General features: G+C 38.4%; 1 protein-coding gene across 3 annotated transcripts in view; it reads right to left on the minus strand.

Annotated features, from left to right (window-relative positions):
- The window catches only part of tmem266 (transmembrane protein 266), a 505213-nt gene that overhangs the window by 41963 nt on the left and 439278 nt on the right, over positions 1–23972 (minus strand). For all 3 annotated transcript variants that reach the window (XM_039773428.1, XM_039773427.1, XM_039773429.1), the window contains exon 9: positions 1816–2008. In XM_039773428.1, the coding sequence (XP_039629362.1) occupies positions 1816–2008 (193 nt within the window). The remainder of the gene's footprint in view (positions 1–1815; positions 2009–23972) is intronic.

Below are 23972 nucleotides of genomic sequence, written 5' to 3' on the forward strand. Positions count from 1 at the left end.
TAAAGCTATGCTCACACTACTGCAAAACTGTTTTTAAATGAAAACTATCTCAGTCCACACTCATGTTTTCAAATCATTTACAAAAATATCTCCTAAAATGACCGAAAACATATGATGTAGATGTTGGCCAATCAGGGAATTAGCCATTGTAATCAGCAGGATACAACTACGGAGGAGATACATAATACATACAAACAAATCAGAGCGTGATTACAGTCTGTGGTTTAAAACCAACCTCTATGGTTTCCCCTGTGCACACTGCAATGGCAAGCCACCATTTTCAGAAAAATATGGCCCTTGGGGCTCAAAACACCAGAGTAGTGTCATCATTTTTAACAAACACATGGTAGTGCTGATGTCAACTAAGATTCACAAACCTTGTTTCTTTTCTCATCAGCCAAACAACTATGAGATGCAAAGCAATTCAATGAAATAACTAGCTACCTGAGCAGTCTTAACCTTAGTTCACAGAGGGCCAGTATTTTTGCTACAGCAGATTTCTTAGTTTTGAGGTCATTTCTCACTGTTAATGAAGCATATTATTTCTTTGCTTCTATGGTTTGTTTTCACTGTCATTCTGCTACACTAGGTATTTCCAAAACTATTTATCTTCTTCTTTCTGAGATCATAATCATCATGTGTTGTGTCCCAAAATAGATCAATATTTCTCAAATCTCCACTTTTTCCTTTTGGATATTTTGATGGACACACAGGTGCTGATTGTCTGTAGGCTTACTTTATATTTCATTATTGTTCGACTGCTAGAAACAATTAATGTTTCTACGTCTTAAAAAGCAAGTTACTTAAAATTAACTCAAAAAAGTAGGTTATGTTAGCAGCAGTAATTGTGTATTAATTGAGAAAGTTTTTGGAAATAAAAGCTGAAGGTACTGAAATTCTCCGAGATCCGAGTTGAAATCTGTGCTGTAGAAGTGATATTATCACATTGAATTCACAGCCACCAGCTCAAAATACTTTTCTGTATCTGTTAATACATCTGGAAATGAGAATGTGACCAATTTATGTTCACATTGGGTATTGGAATAATTTGGTGAATTAAAGTCTAAAAGGGAAAAGTTGTATAGCTGGGAACCACCCTCAGTTTGATTTTTTAAAACAATGATAGTTTCCTAAACATAGTGCCATTTCCTTCACCGTTCTGAAATAACACACAAAATGCCATATAAAGTTTCACTTGAAGTAAAATAGAAGGACATTCCTGTATTATTGAAAGGGCCCCAACTTCACAGTTTATCCATCCTTGAATTAAAGGGAAGATGATTGATACACCAGCAAGATAAAAATTTAGTTGCATCCAGTTATTGTCAATATGAGGAGGCACTTTGACAATCGAATGCTTTGGTGAATTTCAAGATGTCCATTTTCACTAGAACATTTGTCAGTAATTATATTTTAAAGAGAATTTCTTTGTCAATCCAATTAATAACAATAGCAATATTTGTGCTGGTTATTAAACTAACATAGTATGTTTTACTTCCCGAGTTCAAACATGTCATTACTGCATGGACCTCCTCAAAATAAAGAACATTCTCAGGGTGGATCTACTGTACTTTAAGTGCACACTTTCAAATGCCGGTATGGTAAAGTAGTCTCTTTTTTTAAAGAGTTTTCAGACACACCAGACAGCAGAGCATTTTATAGATATATGTACTTTTGACCTAAGGACTACATGATTACACTAACTAGTTAGACTGATTTAGACAGCATCACTCTCACTTCAATGCTGTTGCTTAAAAACACAAAATGAACAGCGTGCAGGGTACACTTGGGAGGAAAGCTGTACACACGCCTTACCTTGTGGTTGTCGAGTTTCTCTTGCATCATTAGTTCCTTCATCGTCAGACTCTCCTGTTGCCAGTCCGTCCACCACTTCAAATTTGCTGCTCTGTTTATTCCAGACATGCTGGATCTGCATAGCTGCTTCCCTCTCAGCAGTAAGATCCAGATCTTGCTGTGCTAGATGGGCTCGGAGTTGTCTAATTTCAAACTGAGAAGGAAACACAATTGTTATTACATGAACATTTGCAGCTTCTTTCAGCATAACCTAACAAAGCCATTTATTGTTCAAATTCATACAAAATTAAGGGGCTAATTATTTGGTTAGCTATATTTCAAAATATTACCAAACTGCTGTTCCTCTAATAATCCAAATATTTATGGTATGTTCACATGAATTATTGATTATTATAAGTGCTAAAAGCATCATAAGACATAAATTCTGTCATCAGATGGCAAGGGTCACTTACAACTCTTTTGCTTTATCCATTATGTTATACATTGATGCATTGGATACAGAAGTGAATTATTGTGTTGTACTTAGTATGAAATTTGCACAATACAGACTGATGGATTCATATAACACTGTACATGAGCAAGAGTGTACATATATTTTTAGTATTTTCATAAAATAAATAAGAAAAATGCAATCACCTCATGTTTATATGGATTCTGTGACATTCAGCAGGGCAGCACAGTAGCACAGTGGTTGGGCTGCTGTCTCACGGGGCAGATTGGGATACTGCAATTTAAGATAGAAGCTCCAAATGCTGTGCATAAGTAGATCAGATCGTTCTGTGTGCCACAGGCATCAGACACAAATAAACAGTCCACAAAGATAATAAATAAAACAGGCTCTTACAATTATAATAGCAGATTCTGTATGGGCTGTAAAGTAAATTCACAAATTTATAGACCTAGTTTCAACCATAATAAACATTACAACAAAACATTACCAAAAACTAGAGTAGAGCTATACTTGCCTCTATGGGCATGATGGCAATATGCCACGTTAGTTAATACATGTATGCTAGTCAAGCCACTAGTATGCATGAAGAGTGCTGATTCTAGACTCCTACAGTTAGCAGCATCAGCTAATTTTAAGGAATTACCATCGGCAGGGGATATGGGATTAAGTAGTGGGAAAAGCTACCACTTTTTCCATAATTTATTGTTGTGGTGTTATTACTGCTGGCTACTGACTGACTGACTATTGTGAGCTATGCTCATTTTCAGCAGCAGCCAAGTTGATTTCATTTAAATAAATTTTTCCATGCTGAAATTCTCCTCGGTGTAAATGCATATAAAATGAATCAGCTCCTACAGAGCTCTACATGAATACATATGTTGAGGCATAGCGCAAGATGATTTGTGATTAATGCACACCAAGCAGTAGTAAGCTGGCACCTACTATATATTAAGATTATTAGATACCTGGCATACCTACTTACTGAGCCAGTAGATCTGTTGCATAAAAAACAGATTGTTGTTTTTACTTATTTTTGCCTCCCAGGCAACATCTGATGTATGTAGTATCTGTCATGATTGATTACTTTAAGTTGCTATTTCACCAGGAGTTTTTGACAATTACTTTTCTTTTTTACATTTTTGGGGTCACTTAAGCCCATTCTGACGATGGTTTATTTTTATACAGTATGGCTGTTTGGAAGTATTATTATTTATTCACATACTTCCACAATGTCATTTTGTTTTGGCACAGGAGTCATTGTTTTGTGCAATTTTGTTCAACAGTTGACATGCAGTTGCAAGGGCAACATCAGAGGTCATGAACTGAGTGACGTCAGGGTTTGTAGTGTATACAGGTTGGTCTCCTTATGGCTTGTCGATTTCTAGTTAGGTTTTATTTTAGGCTTACAACTCTTAGATTCAACTTTCATTTTGTTGTGAACTGTAGTCAGGAACAGGGTGAAAGACTGTTGGGGTCTGCTAAAATATCCATAAAGCAGGCTAAGACCTTTCACTGGCCAGCCCAAAAGAGGCTCAGTCCTGACCAGCTTGCCCCATAACCACTAACAGTAGGCTTCAGCCTGACTAGGTCCAAAATCAGGGAACTGCATTTTAACACTAGAATCCCTGAAGCCTATGGAAAAAACTCATAATCCTAGGCCACCTTATATTCCTTCACTCATCTCCATCAGTGTCTTTTGTGTTGCAAATCTGTCGATCAGCACAAGCAGCAAGTAGTCTGGTATCCCATCCTACCGCCGACAGAGCTGAAGTCAGCTGCAAACTTCTCAGAGCTCAAGTCTGTTTATCTGGGTATGAGGTGCCTGGAGTTGTATAGGGTAAATAATATATCGTTATTTGTAATACATACATTTCATGTGTGTTCCGTGTCTACAACGATCTGTGTAAATGTAGGATGACAGGAAAAGTGAGGCAAGAAATGCTGAACACATACCTAATACAGAAACTTTTTCCATGTTATACTAATAATGATGTGAAGTGTATAATATGTGAAGACTTTAGTCCAAATATCAAATAAACTGGTGGACTTTTGTTCAGGAATATAACCAAAGAAAAAAAAAACATTCAATTTATATGTTGCTGTCAATGAGTTAAAAACCCAAGCTCAAGTTGACAATTGACAGAAAGCTGATACGTATTCTTGGATGGTACAGAGGTAAGAACTGCTGCCTTATAACCAAAAGCTTGCAGGTTTGAGTCTGGGTGCTCTGTGTTTTGAGTAGTGAGCTGATATTATTATTACTATAATACAATAAAAACACACATTTGATTGAGTCTGTAACACCCGGTGTAAATTTTGGCTACTTGTAAAAGTTAGTGTTTTTTTTTTATTATTTAGTTTTATTCTGTCAGTGAGATTTACGTGGTACAACAAACTTGCCTTTCCCTCTCTGAGTTGATGGCGTTTATCTCCATTCTTTTCACAAGAGCAGAGATGACCACAGTTGGTGCTGTGGTTGATGCCTGCTTAGAACTATTTGTTGTACTGGCAATCAAAGATAAAATGTCCTGTGCTCGCTATCAGATTACCATATGGCATTTGCGCTTTGACAGGAAAAAGACAGCTGTGCAGAAAATGTGAAAAAAGACAGGTTTGCTGCAGCTGGACAAAGGCAGAACCGTAACAACAGACAACTTCACAGCGCTTTCACTGGTTAATAGACTGCTGCACCACAACACAACTATGCTTGGCACCATAAGTAAAATGGGACTTCCACCTGTAGCTATAGTTAGTTTAGCATGTGAGCAATTTGCCGCACTAATGTTTAGATCTGGCAGTGCCATGTTGATGGTGTATTCACCCAAAAAGTAGCAGCCTTTGATTTGAGTCTGTAACACCCGGTGCAAATTTTTGCTACCTGTAAACGATATTGCTGAAGGGATATAACCAGACACACAAACGCTGGTGAATCATTTCTTCTCTGTACCTTGTTGGCACTAGAATTTTTTGTTATTCAGTTTTATTCTTGAATAAAAGCACAATTGTTTTGTTATACCTTTGAGAAAGTGTTCATATTCTAGTAACCACTTGAATGAGATCAAATCTGCCTCTGCCCTTCTTGCGCACCTACACACACACATTCATACATGAAAACGTCACTATTTGAAAATGCTATGCCATTTGAACATTAGTTGTCATTGTTTTTTTTGTTTTTTTTCAATTTTTCCTGTACTCCGCGTTATGGTGCGTGGTACTGAGAATGCAGACAGACTTCTTTTTGGGTGCATACACCATGGATGGATAATGGATAATTAATACATAAATAATAAATGGATAATTAAATGGTGAGCTTTGTTGGGCTGAGCGGCCTGTTCTCTTCTAGATTGTTCTAATGTTTTAAAAAAAATTAGCTTGATGAAATAAACTGATTTGTCAAACTTCTTATGTTATTTTATTCTTAATAGGATTTGTGAGATTTTTTTGAGAAAAGTCTATTGGACTTTGTCTTTTATTAGGCAAGGCTGGTGTTCAGACTTTGGGCTGCCATTGTCAATGTAATTAGTTATACTGACTGCCATATAAGTGGGTAAAGGTGTTTGGGTGAACAGGTCTGTTACTTTTACACATTCTGATGCATCCAAGTGCAGCTTTTTTCAGTCTCTTGATCTGTGTTTTTTTTTTTACACCACACTCTCTTTTCTTTTGGCCCATGTTCCTCTGTGACCCATTTGACATTTTAAGTTGGCAGGGCAGTGATGATGTAGTAGCCCTACAAATCCACGTGCTTTTTAGTTTTAAAAGTATGTTTACTTATATTTTAATAGATTAAATACACATTTATATGTGTTTCACTGGCTATTTTTAATTAACCTTTTAGAAAATATAGTGTAACAGTCCATGACAGCTTGCTGAAATCTAACCATCTGATCCTGTCTATGTGTAGTTCCTAAATGGATTAAAACTAAAAATAACAAAATAATGAAAAAGTCTTAAAAATATGTGCCCAGTCCTGATAATGAACCACCCAACAAAGGTAAAAAGAGTCTGATGAAACTAGGAAGAAGTTGTCAGGATTGCTGTTGTGTATCGCTTCTCTTTATTTTGTTTGGTTTTCCTGTTTTCCCACAATCCCTTGCTTTGTCAGCTATTGCCAGTTGGGTTCTGATTTAAGGGTTCATGGTAATACTCAGATGTTGTAGTCAATAAGGCTGCAGTAACCTGTAAGGCCTATAAAAGACACCTGTCTGTCATGTTCTCCTTGCTGTTTGCTTTTACTGCTGTGCTTCGGTGCTCTCTTCCAAAGTATGTCTTCTTGTGCTAGGTCATTCTGAAAAAGTATACTTTGCATTGCTCATTTTGCTTTTTCTAAAAGTTTTGTGATAAATGTCTTGGTTGCTCCACTGATTCTTGTTTAACTTTGGTTACTTTCTTATTCTAACAATATTATTGTGTAAAGTCTTTCTGATTTAAACCTTTCTTTCTGTTTAAAGGATAAGGAGTCGGAGTCTGAATTTAGGTTTTAACAGTTTGTTCTTAATTTCTTTATTTTTTGTTATTTGTCTCCATTTTATTTCCCACAAACTCCTATGCTGTTTGTTTGGAATTAATAATTATTTATTTTGTAGTAGCTTTCTTTATTTAATTTGTTCTTCTTGTGCCATCTTTTACTTAAACTGTTATTAATATTTAATGTTAACAGTTGTAACAATTTATTCAATTCTATATTGTCATGTGTACAAGTACAATTACCACGTACAATGAAATACCCGCAGACAGTGAACATAGACAAAAAACACACAATAAATAAATGAATATAAATAAGTAAATAAATAAAACCAGAATCCTAGGAATAAATAGAGATAGTGGCAGAAGTATATGTGCAGGTAGCAGTGGAGGTGACACAAGGTTACTGATCGTTCATGAGTCTGATTGCAGTTGTGTAGAAACTGTTCCTGAACCTGGAGTTGCACGTCTGAATGGACTTTAGTCACTTCCCAGATGGGAGGAGGGTGAAAAGTTACAGTGCAGGGTGGCTGGGGTCCCGCTGGTATGGTTCACTTTCTTGAGACAGCGTGTAGTGTGGATGTCGTGGATCGCAGGGAGCTTTGTGCCCATGATCTGCTGTGCTGTATTCACCACACACTACAGAGCCCTGCAGTCCTGAACTGAGCAGTTGCTGTACCAGGATGTGATGCACCCTGTCAGGATGGATTCCACAGTACACCTGTAGAATCTGCACAGGGTTGTTGGGGACGTCCGGGCTTTACTCAGTCTCCTGAGGAAGTAGAGGTGTTGTTGGGCTTTCTTGACTACTGCCGTAGTGTGACTTGCCCATTTAAGGTCATCAGTGAGGGTGACTCCGAGGAACCTAAAACTGCTGACCTGCTCCACAGCCTAACCTCCGATGTAGATGGGGCTGTGCTCTGTTGCCTGTTTGCGGAAATCCACAATCATCGCCTTAGTTTAGCTAACGTTGAGGGTGAGATTGTTGTCCTGACACCATTCTGCCAGGAGTCTGACCTCCTCCCTGTAGGCCATCTCATCGTCCTCGCTGGTCAGACCTATTACAGTGGTACTGTACTGTCAGCAAACTTGAGGATGGTGTTAGAGCTGTACTTAGCTATGCAGTTATGGGTGTAGAGAGAGTAAAGCAGGAGGCTCAGCACACTGCCCTGCGTGGTGCCAGTGTTGATGGTGATGATGGAGGAGGTTTTTCCACCAATACGCACTTGCTGAGATCTGCTGGTAAGGGAGTCCAGTACCCAGTTGCACAGTGAAGAGCTAAACCCCAGATCTAATTTAGTTAAATTAGTTAATTCCAAGTACATACAGTGGATTCAAAAAGCATTCAGACCCCATCACGTTCTGCACACTTTAGTGTGCAGTAGATTTACAATAATATTAAATTAATAAACAATAGAAAGTGCTAAATAAGATAAAAGTTCCCACTGCCTCCAGAGGGGATTCAGATGGTAAGTGAGAAGATCCAAGGCTAAGCTTCAGGTTAGTGGGGTAGAAGAGAAAATGATGGAGTCCTGTTTTTCTGGCATATTTTATAACAGGAGCAAAAGAATGGAAGTCCTGGAAAAAAAAATTGAGAAGCCTTCATTGGTGATGTTGAGATTGTGATGGGCATCTTTCAAAATCAGCCAACAATCAGAAAACCTCAAAAAAAGATTTATTAAGAGGGCAAGGTCCATTGGCATCCATCTGCCCTGTATATACATACTGCAGTGCACTTCCATTATTTCAGGGTTGAAATCAGGGAGGTTCCGAAACCAATTAGACCAAACCTGAGAGTGGAAAAGAAATGGATTGTCTTTTTCAAGGTCTTTCTTCACACCCACTATTCCGTAATTGAGTTTGGTCCTCTTGATCCATCAGGCTTAGTCATCAGTGATACAACTTTGCCATGGAGCACCTTGATAATCAGCTTCATAGTGAGACAATTCCTTCCTTAATGGCAGAAAATTCACCTTGAATACTGCATCTCCAAAGTTAGTCTTTATGTTCATTTTTAAAGTAATGCTATGCTCAAGAAGTAGGCCTCTCATAGTATTCTAATAAAAATCACTGCATTCAGCAGGATATGTACTTGAATTGTATGGCTTCTTGTGTTTGTAAAGACAGTGCTATGGAATCTCTGGTCCAACAAACACACCTTTATGAAGGTAAATAAGAGACTTCTTTCAGATAATTTTTGGAAAAATCAAAGTTGGAGCAAAAAAGCAAAAAGGAAATGCTGTATTTGGATTAGGGAGTTGGAGCAAAAGCTCAACCCATCTGACACCATTCAATGCCATGGGACTCCAGCCAAGAATGTATTATAATTTGTAATTATTTTTTTTGTTTTTGTGATAAGGAAAACAATTTTCCCAAATACAAATTCACAGCAAAACACAGTGTTTTTCGCATCAAAAATAAACTTGCAAAATAAATTGCAAATTCACTTCCATCTAAACACCTGTCTTTGACAAAAGAAAAAAGCAATTACTTTCTAATCACATGCTTCTGCTTGTCATTCAGTATTTAAATAAATATCTGTATCAAGCAAAAAAAAAAAAAAGAAAAAACACCAAAAGTGTGCATATCCTCAGCTAGGACAAGACAGTTACTATGTGAGGGAGGATGTGTTTGGCAGTGGCAAATTCCCATGTAGTGAGTTTTCCTATGGAAAAAGTACAGTAATATGCATGAGGGTGCATTGCATTGTGTTATCATGTGGAAAATATGCAGCAAGTAACATTTTAAAAAAACATACTGCACTCCTAAATGGTGATGTGAATGACAGGCATAAATGGAATTGATTTTATCAGTGTTTTGCACGGATTACATGCATTATGCAGCTACAGAAAAGAACACAGATAAACACATGCTTTAGGGAGCACTATGTCTTATTTTGCACCAAAAAATATAATACCCCAAAACACTCTTTTCAGTAAGTTTCACATTTTTAATTTGCAAAACTGCACGTAAATCAAAACTTGCTTGTTTCACTCACCAATAACAGCAAGTGAAAGGCAGGGACTGGACCACCAACTCTATGGTCTACCACTAATTACGCGCTATATACGTACAAAAACCATGCTCATTATAATCACATGGTGAAATTAAATCACCAGGACACTTTTTAAAGTGGTCTCTGTCACATACTTGGCCCTGAGGTATCACATCTAGAATGTGCATAGTACAGGATTTCAAGGATATCGTAAATAACGTATGAGAAGTAAAGGCCTAGGGGCATATATCTTGCCTATGGACAGTCAGTCCTGTGGGCATTCTAAATGGTGTATATGCAATAAGAATAAATTTATAGCCAGTATGGACACTGAGGTCCCTATAGTTTGCAAATGTATTTATATTGTTAAAGGAGTGAAGTTTATTTTTAAAAACATCCAAAATGAGTTATGTTGATCCAAGACCTGTCACAGAAGAGACAGAGTTAATGCACATGTTCCATCAACTTTCATTTGATCATTGACATTTATGAAGTCATCTGCGTTCATAATTGCTGGGGCAAGACATAACCACCGAGTCAGTTTATTCCCATCTTTAGCATACTAATTGCGATGTCAAATCTATACAGTTAAAGACAGGCAGGCAGCTCAGAAGTACTTTATGGTGCTCAGCCATTTAAACCTATTAACCAGGGAAGTCGGGTGTAGTATTTGGGAATTTTTAGGAAGCACTTCTACCTGAAGCCTTTTTGTAAAGGATCCCACACTGCATTGCCTTCAGCTTCACTTTGGAAAGCATAGAAAGGTAAGTCTTATTTATCTAATGATTGTGGATATGTGTGTATTTTTATGTGTATATGTATTGGCTAAAGTAGTGTTTATTTGGATTTGTTTCATATTGCTGTATGTTGGTGGCATAATGGAGCAGGAATTAGCACCACTACCTCTCATCTTCCAAAAACTTTGTGTGAATACTGGCATGGTATTTGTGCAGAGTTTGCACATTCACCCATTTGACTGCATACTGCTCCAGTTTTTATCCCCCATTGTGCAGATGTACATGTAAGGCTGACTCTAAATTAGTCTGGTACGAGTGACTGTGAGTCTGTGGGAGGGTATCCTCTAATGGACTGGAATCACCTCCAGGGGGGCCTCTTTCTATTCACTCCCCACTACAAGTGTGGCTTCAGCTGCACACAGTCCTAAACATGGATTGACAAAATTCACAAAAACAGATGGATATATACAAACTTAATTATTTTAACTTGATCTTGTTACAAATTATTTTTATCTGTAAGGTATTGACGAGATTGGTAAGGCAAGGGAAAAATTCTGCATTCTGCTTTAATCTGGTTTCTGTTGTGGCAGACTGCCAGGGTCCTTACCCGGCTGGGACGCCTTCGGTACAGAAGGACTGGGTGCTTGCTCTAGATACTTTCTCCCCTTGGATTGCAGCAGGGTCAAGGGTATTGAGCATGGAAGCTCAACCCTGCTGGGGCCTGTGGCCACCACGGGGGGTCACTGGATATTTACTGGGCACTGTTTGGCAGCACTTCCGCCACACCAAGAAGAAGAAGGTTGTTGGGCACTTTGAGTCCTTCTGGGTGTCCAATAAACGGGGCCAGTCGCCACTACTCAATGGCCAGAGTCGGGAGGAAGAAGGATGACGCCTGTCAGGAGGACTGGAGGCGAAAGGACTGTGCTTTGCTACTGATATTTTGCTTTACAAGTGGGAAACGGGGGGTTGGGGGGGTCAGGGTGGGGGTGAAGCATTTCCCACAGTGAAAAATAAACATGTGCTGTGCAACTTTTGTGTTTCCGCCTGTCTGTGTCAGGTTTGGGGTGGCTGGAGCGCCCCGGGATTCCATACTGTAGAGGGTATGTGTAATCGACGGCAATTGTGAAATCCAAGGGTAATTCAGAGCAATTTATTCATTTAAAAAACCAGATGAAATATCTGTATAAACCTGTTTATTGAACATGTTGTGCATTTACAGCAAATGAGAGTCATTGGCATAATGGGTGATAATAGTTTGGACTGGACGAACACAAGGACTGAAAAATAGACCGAGAGGTTAGGCAAGCCATGACACTCTCTAAAGAAGAGACAAGATAACTGTGATTAAAGCTCACAAATGGTTGATACGTATGTTTCTTTTCCGTTTTAACATATTTAACTATGGATTGTTTTAATTAAACACTTTTTCTAGATTGAGGTGTCTCTGTGCTTATGTTATGTTGGTGCTTTATGGAACCAGTGAAATTTACATTGTAATACATATAATGCATGTGTGACATTATTCACTTTTCATAAAAATTACATATGGATTGATGTATTTATATAAGCAGATGACACAGCAACAAAACCTGGCAAGAACCATCCTCTAAAGTGCCAGCTGAATTAAACTCACACTCAAGAAGGTTGAGCTAAAACAGTTCTTCATGCACAGAAAAAGATTCCCCACACTCCATATATGTTTTTTTGAAACAGTGTGCCATGTCACCTGTTTTGATGCAGGTTTTTGCTTTTATGTTAAATTAAAAATATAAAATAAGGTATAAAGGTGTCTAATTTACACTGTGTACCAAAGAAAACGGTACTCTGCATCATCCTACCCCAGTGAGATCAGGGCTAGTTATCTCAAGATTGAATTTCCTGGGGACTGAATTGGCCTGCTTTATATGTAGGTCAATGATCATCTAATGCACTGTCCCATTCATTGGAGAATGCCCCTTAAAAGCATTACAACAAAGGAGAATGCATGAAATGAATATTACATTTAAGAAAACTATTAAAGAAGTAGCCTTTAATAATTGAGTTGAGTGCATATGTGGAAAGTGGGCAATGTCCCAGTTGCAGTAGACTGGTACGTTAGACTCTAATAGGCTGTGTCACATTAGCAAAGTTCATCAGCACATTTGATCACTAAATAACAAGAAACAGTATAATACCGAGATATAGTACATTAAAAATATGATTGTTCACTCAGATCACAAAAAAGTGTTACAAAAAGTTGTACCACATGAAAGCTTTGCTAAAGAAATAAAAAATGAGAACAATGAATTGTAAACCAGTAAGCCATTTAATTTGGCCATCTTTTTTTATCTAGAACTTCTGTTAATTGAATACCATCACAAAGTCATTCACAAGTACTGAACCAGAGACTGTTCGACATATTCACAGCCAGGGTTTGTTTCCTGACTAATTTTTATTTTGTTTATTTGTTATTTTTGTTGTTTTTTAATTATTGTTTTGATGTGTTTTAGTTTTTACGTAATTTGTGATAAAATGGTTACATCCATTTATTATATAGATATTGTGTCCTTAAGTTGTTTAAATATATTCTTTTTGTTTTGTGGGGGGATCCCCAAGAGGCAGGGCCAGAGTGACATCACTGCTGAGGACTGCCCTCTGCCTTTATTTACATATGGAGGAGACGGCCCCGTCCGATTTCTTATGTATTAGCTAGGGTTCCTTCCGTGGCTTATGTCTAAATTTCTTTTTCTTTTTTGTTCATTTTTCAGTATTGTTCATTGGTTCTATTAATATTGTTCTGTCAACGTATCATTTGTCTATTTTGCATTTTCTATTAATTTGACTGTATTTGTTGTATCTATAAGTTCTACCATATTCTTAGTATTTTGTTGGTGACTCCCCAAGCGGCATTACCATCCTTACCTCACTACTAGTGAACCACCCACAGCCTTTAAAGGCAGGCTTGGAAAGCGACTTCCTTAGCAGTTCATTATATGCTATTTGCAGGAATTTTGAGAATTTTGTTTTATCAGTACTGCCTGTCTGTTCCTTTGCTTGATTTTGGAATCTTACTTTTCTCGATTTTTTGATTGCTGGATTTGTATTTGGGCTTGGCTGCCATTTATTGTCCTTCAGGTAAATCTTTCTTGTTTTCTCTTTGATTGTTTTGAGTAGTTTGTTATGTTTCTATTTTGTTTAAAAAAATCCTCCTTTAATAAAGATTCTTTGTTGCCTTGCTCTTTACAAACCAGGGGTTTACGGTTATCCCCTCTTTGTCTATACATATTTTGGATCACTTCTGTATATTTTGAACTTTAAAAGCCTGTTCCCTAGCTCTGGGGCCTGGATAGGCTAAACACTAGAATTACCAGAGCCTACAAAAAAACTCGTAGATCCATACCACCTTAAATCGCTTCTTAAATCTGTTCACACCTCTCCGCCAGCGTCTTTTGTCATCTAAATGTGCTGATAAAGACAATCTGCAAGCAGCCAGCTATTCCATTCCCCCACTGACTTAGAACGTGCATGAACTTCTCCCAGCTCATGCCTTGATTGATTACCTGGGAGTGAAGTGGAGTTTTAGAGTGGAAATAAAAGATCGTTATTTGGAACACACGCATTTCATATGTGTTCCGTTTCTACAGTAATCTGTGTAAACACATTATTAAAATAGAAACATTTTCATATTTTAGTAATAAAAGTTTTTTCGTAGGCTCTGGTAATTCTAGTGTTAAAGCTTGCCGCTGGAGTTGGCAGGTCAGGCTGCCTTTGATTAGTCTCATGTAATATACGTCTAGAGACAACAATGAGTGAATTTTTGCTTAAAGCTGGGTGGGTACAATTAGACAGCACACTGAGTATCACATTTCTAAACTAATCCTAACTGTCATGAAGGCAGTTCTAATTATGAACTGCAAAGAGCAATGGTGCTCTCATTAACCTAGAAAAACAGAAAGCAAGCTTCTAATTATAATAAACTGTCTACAGCCAAGACGTCTTCTTAATGAACTCCTATTAAGAGTATATGTAAGGATGAAAGAAGTGACAGCTGTTTATGAAAATACTAGCAAAATACCCGCGCTTCGCAGCGGTGAAGTACTGCATTCAAATTTTTATTAAGAAGAAAATTAAACCTTTTTAAACTGTGGGACAATATGCCAATAATTATTTGTTAAGGATCTCTTTGTATACCATGTTGTCAGTTCGGCCCTCCGGTTGTAACATGACCAAGCTGTGCGCTGAGCTTACTCTTGAGCATGTAACTTACAGTTGGCCATGTGAACAGTAATCTTGTCTCAAATCTCACAGCTTGGATTGCTGCTGTCATAATCGGTTTGAGTCTCATGTCTCATTTGTTTCAATTACGACAGTATTTGCAGGATTTGTTGTGTTGAAGTGACATTCGGCATCTGTCAAGCATTGTAAGCACACAACCGGTTTCATAGATAAAATCACATCCAGCTTTTGAGAGTTTAAACATTCATAAACATCAAAGTGTCTACTACTGAAATCGTCACCTGTGAATCTAAGATGTTTAAGAGGCATTGGCGGTTGTCGAAAGGTGTAAAATATTTGGCCATTTCAGTACACTTGAAAGCGACAACCAAACAATTCAGCGGCAGCCATCAACTCACATGCAGAACCATACGTGAAGGGCTTAAGCATTTCACTCTTCTACTGCTCCTGTGTAGTATAATTATCTCCTGTACCGTCATCAGTCCACACCTTGAACCTGTCCCAGTCATTCAATACATAAGACAGAATGTTCCTCCGGATATCAAGAGTGAGCCTGATATGGCCGTGCAATATGTAACAAAGAGAATGGAAAAGGTAGGTGGTATCTCCGAGCATGGAAACCACTCAGTAAGTGACAGTTCTTTGATCGATAGAATTTCTTGAAGATGGGCCCATAAGTAACAAAGACTGTTGAAAAGTTCAATATGGCGGCCGACAGTGGCATCATACTACCGAAATAAGTATGTAAATTGGTTTCAGTTAGTGGAAGGAAGCCACCTACCAAATTTCGAGAAGATGGGGCCATAAATAAGAAAGTTCAACATGGCGGACGTTGTTGACCGTTATGACCATTACGTGTAGAATTTCGAAATGAAACCTGCTTAACTTTTGTAAGTAAGCTGTAAGGAATGAACCTTGCAAATTTCAGCCTTCTACCTATACGGGAAGTTGGAGAATTAGTGATGTTGGAAAATTCAATATGGCGGCTGACAGTGGCGTCATACCACCGAAATAAGCACGTAGATTGGTTTCGGTTAGCTAAGGGAAGCCACCTACCAAATTTCGTGAAGATGGGGCCGTAAATAAGAAAGTTCAACGTGGCGGACATTGTTGACCGTTATGACCGTTCCACGGACAATTTCAAAATGAAACCTGCTTAATTGTTGTAAGTAAGCTGTAAGGAATGAGCCTGCCAAATTTCAGCCTTCTACCTACACGGGAAGTTGGAGAATTAGTGACGTTGGAAAGTTCAATATGGTGGCTGACAGTGTTGTCATACCACCGAAATAAGTATGTACATTGGTTTCGGTTAGCGCAGGGAAGCCGCCTACCAAATTTCGTGAAGATAGGGCCATGAATAAGAAAGTTCAATATGGCGGACGTTGTCGACCGTTATGACCGTTACGCGTAGAATTTCGAAATGAAACCTGCTTAACTTTTTTAAGTAAGCTGTAAGGAATGAGCCTGCCAAATTTCAGCCTTCTACCTACACAGGAACTTGGAGAATTAGTGATAAGTGAGTCAGTGAGTGAGTAAGTGAGTCAGTCAGTGAGTCAGTGAGGGCTTTGCCTTTTATTAGTATAGATGAACTGTAAATTATGCATTTGATGTAAATGATGTGTCACACTCCATCAAACGGAGGTGAATAGGACTGGCATTTAAGAGTTGATAATGAAGAGCCACAGGAGATGCAGATTTCAGGACTCAAAACACCTGAATCAACCAATCTCATAGCAGAAACATGAAAAGGCTGCACAGTTTCCACCTTCTGAGTGCGTGTTTAAACAAATAACTAAAGTATGTTAACATTACTGTCTAACTGGAAATGCAAACATGCCATGCCAGAATATAGTTGTAGCGTTTTAACATGCCATGCATCCATAGACCAAAATGCTTATCTAAACCCTATTTGCTGTTGTTATGCCATATTAGTGATGCGATAGTCAAAATAACAGAAACATATTGTAGCAGACAGAAACATATCTCAAATGCATGGAACCAAGTAGCTGTCTCTTCTGTCACAGCACTCATCAAAATGTACAAATTAATCATTACGCTTGTTATTATTTATTTTTTTCTGTCAATGTCAAGTCTTTTTTTCAGTTTCTTTTGCTCTCTCTCTGAAGTCCGCCAGTTTACATTGTTTCGACTAGAGAAACTGGGGGTAGGTGTTTTAGGAAGAAGTCCAGTGGCCATAGCATTTACAGTGCAGAATTTCACACCTATTTGTTACAAAGTTTTTCACAATTAGTCCCTAGATGTGTATTTTTGTTTGAGAGTCATGTCGTGCTCTGCAAGACTAGCCTTTAGTAAAGTGTTTTCTGTGCAGTCTAGGGATGGCCCTGACCTGTTAATGGGTGCTTTTTGAGACCTCAGCCCCCTTTTTCCATGTTTCTGACTCGTAGTCATAACACCAGTACAGTTATGACTAATAAATTCTTTATTTTTTAAAATTCTTCATTTATCTTGTCCTTAAAATCAGATGTTTGAAGTTTCCCTCTCCCTTGAAGGGCATTTTGGAATTCAGGACCTAGCCTCCTGGGACAAGGCCTGTTTCTGAGGCTGACCAATGAGGTCCAGGTAAGGTGTCAATTCATTTCGAGGCCTTTTCACCCCTTTTGTAACATGTTGTGCAATTGGCAGGAGGTGTGTCTTATTCACATTCATGCACAGAGATGCTGTAATGGACTTTAAATCTGTTTGAGGTTTAGCTTTTCTGTCACTGGGCCATATTTACAAATACAAAGGCACAGGTATCCAACCCGTACCATTCCCAAGTTGGCTGACCTGGCATGTAACGTCAGTATTGTATCGTCTGTTATACCTTCATTGTTATCACTCTTTAATTTAATATTGTTCTTTATCAGTATGCTGGAGTATGTGAATTTCCCCTTGGGATTAATAAAGTATCTATCTATCTATCTATCTATCTATCTATCTATCTATCTATCTATCTATCTATCTATCTATCTATCTATCTATCTATCTATCGAATCTGCACAGGGAGGATATATGTCATTGTAGGGGTTGCTTTGATAAATCTCAGGACCATCTCTGTTGCTGATGGGACTCAATGCTCTCTAATTATCCTTTTAAATCCCTTAAGTGAAAATGGTGCTCAGATTTTTGTAGATAAATATAGTCGTGTTAGCCATTATGAATGTAGAGAAAAGCCAAGCAAAATGACACCTTTTATTGGCTAACTAAAAAGATTACAATATGCAAGCTTTCAAGGCAACTCAGGCCCCTTCTTCAGACAAAATGTAATACAGAAACTGGAGTTCCCTGTGTTTATATACACACACTAGGACAAGAAACAACATTTTTAAATCTTTAAATAAGAAATCTTAAATATAAAAAATTAATAGATTCATTCAGGCTAGGGTTAATTTAACAAGAGAGAGAAGAACAATGTATGGTCAAGATCTTTGGATAAGATAACTGTCCAACAAAGTCTTTTGAAGTTTGTAATGAGTTTTTCTAAACAATGTGGATCTGTAGACAGGTTGTCTGGGTCATTCTGAGAGATGTAAACAATCCTCATATCTGGCCATAAAACTCTTGTCTTTATTCAAGCCATGTTGTAATGTATTAACTTTTAGCATGAGTTTAACTTCCCATTCTTTTCTCTCTTGCTGTGTTTTGAAGTTGCCCATAAGCACATTGACTTTAAAGTCCCTCTCACAGTGTCCATGGCTGCTGAACTGGGCCGCTACAGGAACATCTGTGTTGCCACATTTAATTTGGAAACTGCGTAAATTCATTCTTTGGCGGAGTGTTTGTCCAGTTCTTCCTGCATAGACTGCAGTGTCAGGAAATTTCATGCAGAGAATTAGGTAGACCACATTAGATGATCCCTTTATGTGATGTTCAAGATGGCAGTGTGGTATAACTATACGGTCTGTATTGTAAATGTGGGCACACGTTTTACATTTTTTCTGTAGGCAGGGAGATGTGCAATTTTCTGTTGGTTCATTTAGGGAGCTTCGGACAATTAGTTGCTGAAGGTTTGGTGGTTGTCTGTATGCCAGGAGGGGAGGTTCAGGAAATACATTTTTCAGTGTTTGGTCGTTGTTTAGCATTGGCTGAAATTCTTTTATAATTTTTCGAAGCGTTTCAAGATGTGGGTTGTAGGTGACAACAAGGTGGATGTGGTTCTTGTTGTCTTCGTTTTTATATTCCAGAAGGTTGTCTCTGGGTATGGCAGTAGCTCTTCTTATTTGAGTGTCTGTTGTTTTGGTGGTATAACCTTGGCTGAGCTCCTGCAGTTGAAACTCATGATTCTGCATTTTATAATGAACATTCGATACTTCTGTATTCCATTCAACTGACTGTGGCACAATAAAATTTTTGACTGCAGCTACTGTATAACATTGTAACAAAACTACATTTAACAGTATAATGCGTGTTGCATTTGGTCTGTATCTTTTTGTTTTAACACTGAATTAAAACAGGGACATACACAACGAGACCAACATCTTTATCCATGGAGGGCTACTCTAGCTGCATCCTACTAACAGGATGGAATATACACATAAACCTCCAAAAAAAGTGTAAAGTGGGTTTTCTACAGTTCTGTGCATGAAGGAAAACTTTCCAACATTTGTGCAAAATTTACTCTTAATTTTTTATCTGTTTCCCCTGAACTTATTTAAAAGTAATGCCTGAATCATCTGTACTAATTCCTTTCATAATGTTAAAAACTTGTTTGCTTAAACTGAAAAGGTTAAACTCCTCTTAATTTTCCTCGTAATTCACACTTTACAGACCTTGGGTCTCATGCATAATGCACACATAGCTCATAGGATCTGCGCTGGTATTCCGAAGGTTACCGGTTCGAATCCCTGTCACTGCCAAAAGAGATCCTACTCTGTTGGGCCCTTGAGCAAGGCCCTTAACCTGCAATTGCTCCAGGGGTGCTGTACAATGGCTGAGCCTGCGCTCTGACCCCAAGGGGTATGCGAAAAATTAATAAAGTGTAACAAAATAAATAAAAAAAATAAAAATAACGCCACATAGAATTCAAACTAAACATGGTGTACGGACAGAGCCGAAATGTGCGTACACACAAAAAATTTCAGATGCAGAAATCTGTGTGAAAGCCAACTTCCACGCACTTCCGCTACATAAATCCCAGTCTGCATGAAATGTAATGCTCGTGCACGCGCCTGCCACCTCTCCCAGAATTACATCTCTTTGAATATGCAAGTCAATATAAATATTCCCTTAAGTTCAGTGTTCTGTGAAGCATGGAAGAATGTCAGCACTCCAAGTGGAGGCAAGGAAAAACATACCATTTGTTGGTTTAAGCAGTTGTATAAACAGAAGGAAGTTGATTGAAAGTTCAAGTTCAGAAAGTCGCACAGTGCCCAAAATAAAAAAGAAGTGATCAGATGTCAAAGTCACCGTAAAAGGCGAGTTGTAGCCCATTGTCTGAGTGTCATATGGATGCTTATTAGGGTACAGAGAAAAGAAAAAAAAAATAGGGACAATTCTTCAAAACTTTTAAGGAAAATTGAAATATATACATAGTACATGTTTAATTATTCCATCCGTCAAGCAATCCAGGGTCGTGCCAGTACCAGTAAGCATACAGCGCGAGGCAGGAACAATCTCTTTACGGGGCAGGGTGCCAGTTCATCACAGGCGCTGTCCACCGTGTCCAACGTTTAATACATTATTTAAATGAAGTTAAAAATTTATCTGTATAATGTAATATATATACTTTAATGCATTTCATCTTAAAAATGATATCAAGAGCGCCAAGAAGATAGCGCCTGGAAATCTAAATCGGCTTGGAAGCCATTTGTCATCATCTGCAAATACACACACTTTTCTATTGAATTGAATTGAATTCCTTTATTGTTATTGTATGGTACAATGAGATTCAATATGCAAATCCTCCATAAACTTATTTTCCTATAAAATGGTAAAATAACAACAAACATAATAATAACACAATAAAAAACCATGAAAAATATACACTATGAAAGCATAAGTCGCTTAGGTTGTGCAATATGACAGCTGTAATGCAAGTTTACAGTGAGGTGATTGTACTTATAAGCACAAACAGTTCTACAGGGAGCACTTGATGGACTGATTGAGTGTGTTTATATCTCTTAGTTGGGATGAAGCTGTTTCTGAACCACGAGGTCCGTGCAGGAAAGGCCCTGTAGCGTTTGCTGAATGGAAGAAGTTCAGACAGACTGTGCACATGGCTGAGGCAGTGTGTGCTAGAAGCTGTACCCTGATAATTCTCTCTGCTCTTGACACAATCTGTGGTAGAACTTTCCGATCAGCTGCTGTAGAGCTGTGATTCCACAGTCAGATACAGTGGGTTAAAATACTCAGTGGTGCACTGAGAGTAACAACTCTAAAGCAGCTATGGTATTTTAGTTTAGTTTTTATACATCGTGATGTGAGTGTGGAAATGGGTGTACGCAACATTTTTGTGCATATACACCGTTTATACATGAGGCACCTGGAATCAACCAAGTTGCTCTTCTCCAGACTTTTTCCAGTGCTGCTATGCCTTTTTTGTAACCTGGAGACCAAAACTGTACAACATACTCCAGATAAAGCATCACCAGTGCGTTATAAAGTCTAAGCATTACCTCCTTTGGCTTGGGCTCTATACATTGAGTTATATAATCTAACATTCTGTTAGGCTTTTGAATGGGTTCTGTACTGTGTGTAGCTGTAATGGTCCTTGTGCTACGGCAACTATTGTAGGCTTTCTTCCAGAATGTCCCTCCCTTTCTGTCTCCCCAGTACTTTTGGGGGTTCACTTGTAGAAACCTATTCCTTGGGACAGTGGTCCATGTAACCCTCTCCTCGCACAATGTCATTCAGAGATGCTCTTTCATTGTAGTGTGAAATTTCTTATGGGTTTTCTTCCTACTTTGTGCTACCCTGGTGATGCCCTTCTTCATCAAAACTCCTCATCAGTCGGGTATTACATTTGGGCAACAGATTAAAGAAACAAAGGCTGGGTGCCAGATATGGCCAATGTTTTCGCCATCTCCTTTATGTCCTGAAAGTACTGTGTGAAGAAGATCTAATTCTGCTTAATGTTTAGCACAGGAAATAAAAAGTTGTATAAAATGAAGTGAAACAATGCCTTCTAAAGTCAAACCTTCCTGAGTTTTATACTCACTGTACTAAATGTCAAGCACATTTAGCAAATTCTTTCAAGATGACTAACATTAATTTAGACCTTATGGTTGTGCCTATTACAACAGGCAAACAAAATAATAAATAATTTTCTTGAAAAGATTCGAGAACAGATAAAAATCTTTTGAGGAAAGGTTTAAAATGTGGTCTTCTATCCTAATTTGGGTTGGGGAAAACTGAAAAGAGAAAGTAGAAGAAAATCGATTATGAATATTTTATAGAAAAGTGCATTTCACAAGAGTAAGCAATTTATTAACATGAATGTTTATGAGTGAAGTATACTTTTATTATTTTTTTATTTTAATTAATTTGTTCATTTTTGAGAGAGTCGCTATTATCATCTTTGTTTTGACTTCAAACAAAACAAGCCACAAATTAATTTTGCTGTGATTAATATATATTTAGTATATTTCCTTTTCTATTGTTATTAGTGTTCTCTTTATTTTATTGTGACTATGCAACCATAGTGTTTGTGACAGATAGGGGCACCACCAAGCCCCAAACCCTGGACACAACCAACCCAAATAGAGTTATAGGGTCAGAACATAGAGGTTTTAATTATACAAATACTTCACAAAGGTTTCTTGAAAAGGTCGCACAAATACAATTCTTATCAAAGTTTTTTTCCTTTCTTCTCTTTCTGTCAATCTCCCTCCAGTCAGTGTTGCCATCCTTTCTCCCGACTGTGACTCCCTAAAGGAGGTTGGACACCTTCCTTTCTTATCAGACCCGGGCGTACTTCTAGTGCAAATGGAAGTCCTGAAAAAACAAGGATTGTGAATCCCTGCAGCACCCCCTGGCAGCACCCATGGGACCCCACAGAGCTCACACATAGCACTACAACTCCCATCATACCCTGCAGGCGTTCTCATGGTACTTGAAACTCGTGGATGCTGCCATCTAGTGGATGGGGGATTCAAATGTTCTTCCCTCATTTTTCCTTTACTTTGTCCTTCCATCTGGGTAAGGGGTCCAGGATGCCAGATAATGCTGCTTGGCACTTACAGTGTTGTTATTATTCTTACTTCATTTCCTTTTTATTATTGTTGTTAATGTTATTTATTTCTGTATTAATTTATTTAAAACAAGAAATCATTAATTAATTTTGCTGTGTTTAACATTTAGATTTTTTTGGTTTTGCTAGTATTATTTGAGTTCTCCTTATTTTTTGTTATTGTAAGATTTATTATTACTTTATATCATTTCTTTTTTATAAGTATTAATAATAATACCCATTGTTAATTATTAAATTTTTTTCCTTTCTTTTCCTTTATTTCAAACTGCTTCATTTCTCATCCTGCTTTTAGATATTTCTGTTGTTCGTTTTTCTAGGAGTATGCACAATGACTGCAATATACCACTGAAAGAGGGGTTTGTTTTTTGGGCATTCAGTGCTGGTTGGCATTTCCGAGCAGTGGGACTCTGAGAGTCTCTTCTTAGTCCTGTTTGGGAAGGCAGGATTGGGATGGATGGGCCGAGAGCAGAAAACAATCTGTATAAATCTTAGTCAATGTCCGCATTAGAATTTTCATCCATCCATCTTTTTCCACTTATCCGAGATCAGGTTGCGGGGGCAGCAGCTTGAGCAGAGATGCCCAGACTTCCCTCTCCCATGTCACTTCTTGCAGCTCTTCCGGGGGAATCCCGAGGCGTTTCCAGGCCAGCCGGGAGACATAGTTCCTCCAGTGTGTCCTGAGTCTTCCCCGGGGCCTCCTCCCAGTTAGACGTGCCTGGAACACCTCACCAGGGAGGCATCCAGGAGGCATTCTGATCAGATGCCCGAGCCACCTCATCTGACTCCTCTCGATGCGGAGGAGCACCGGCTCTACTCTGAGCCCCTCCCGGATGACTGAGCTTCTCATCCTATCTTTAAGGGAAAGCCCAGACACCCTGCGGAGGAAACTCATTTCAGCCGCTTGTATTCGTGATCTCGTTCTTTCGGTCACTACCCATAGTTCATGACCATAGGTGAGGGTAGGAACATAGATCGACTGGTAAATTGAGAGCTTTACCTTACAGCTCAGCTCATTTTTCACCACAACAGGCCGATGCAGAGCCCACATCACTGTGAACGCCACTCTGATCCGCCTGTCGATCTCGCGCTCCATTCTTCCCTTACTCA

The sequence above is a fragment of the Polypterus senegalus genome, chromosome 12 (assembly GCF_016835505.1).
Source record: "Polypterus senegalus isolate Bchr_013 chromosome 12, ASM1683550v1, whole genome shotgun sequence".
Lineage (NCBI taxonomy): Eukaryota > Metazoa > Chordata > Cladistia > Polypteriformes > Polypteridae > Polypterus > Polypterus senegalus.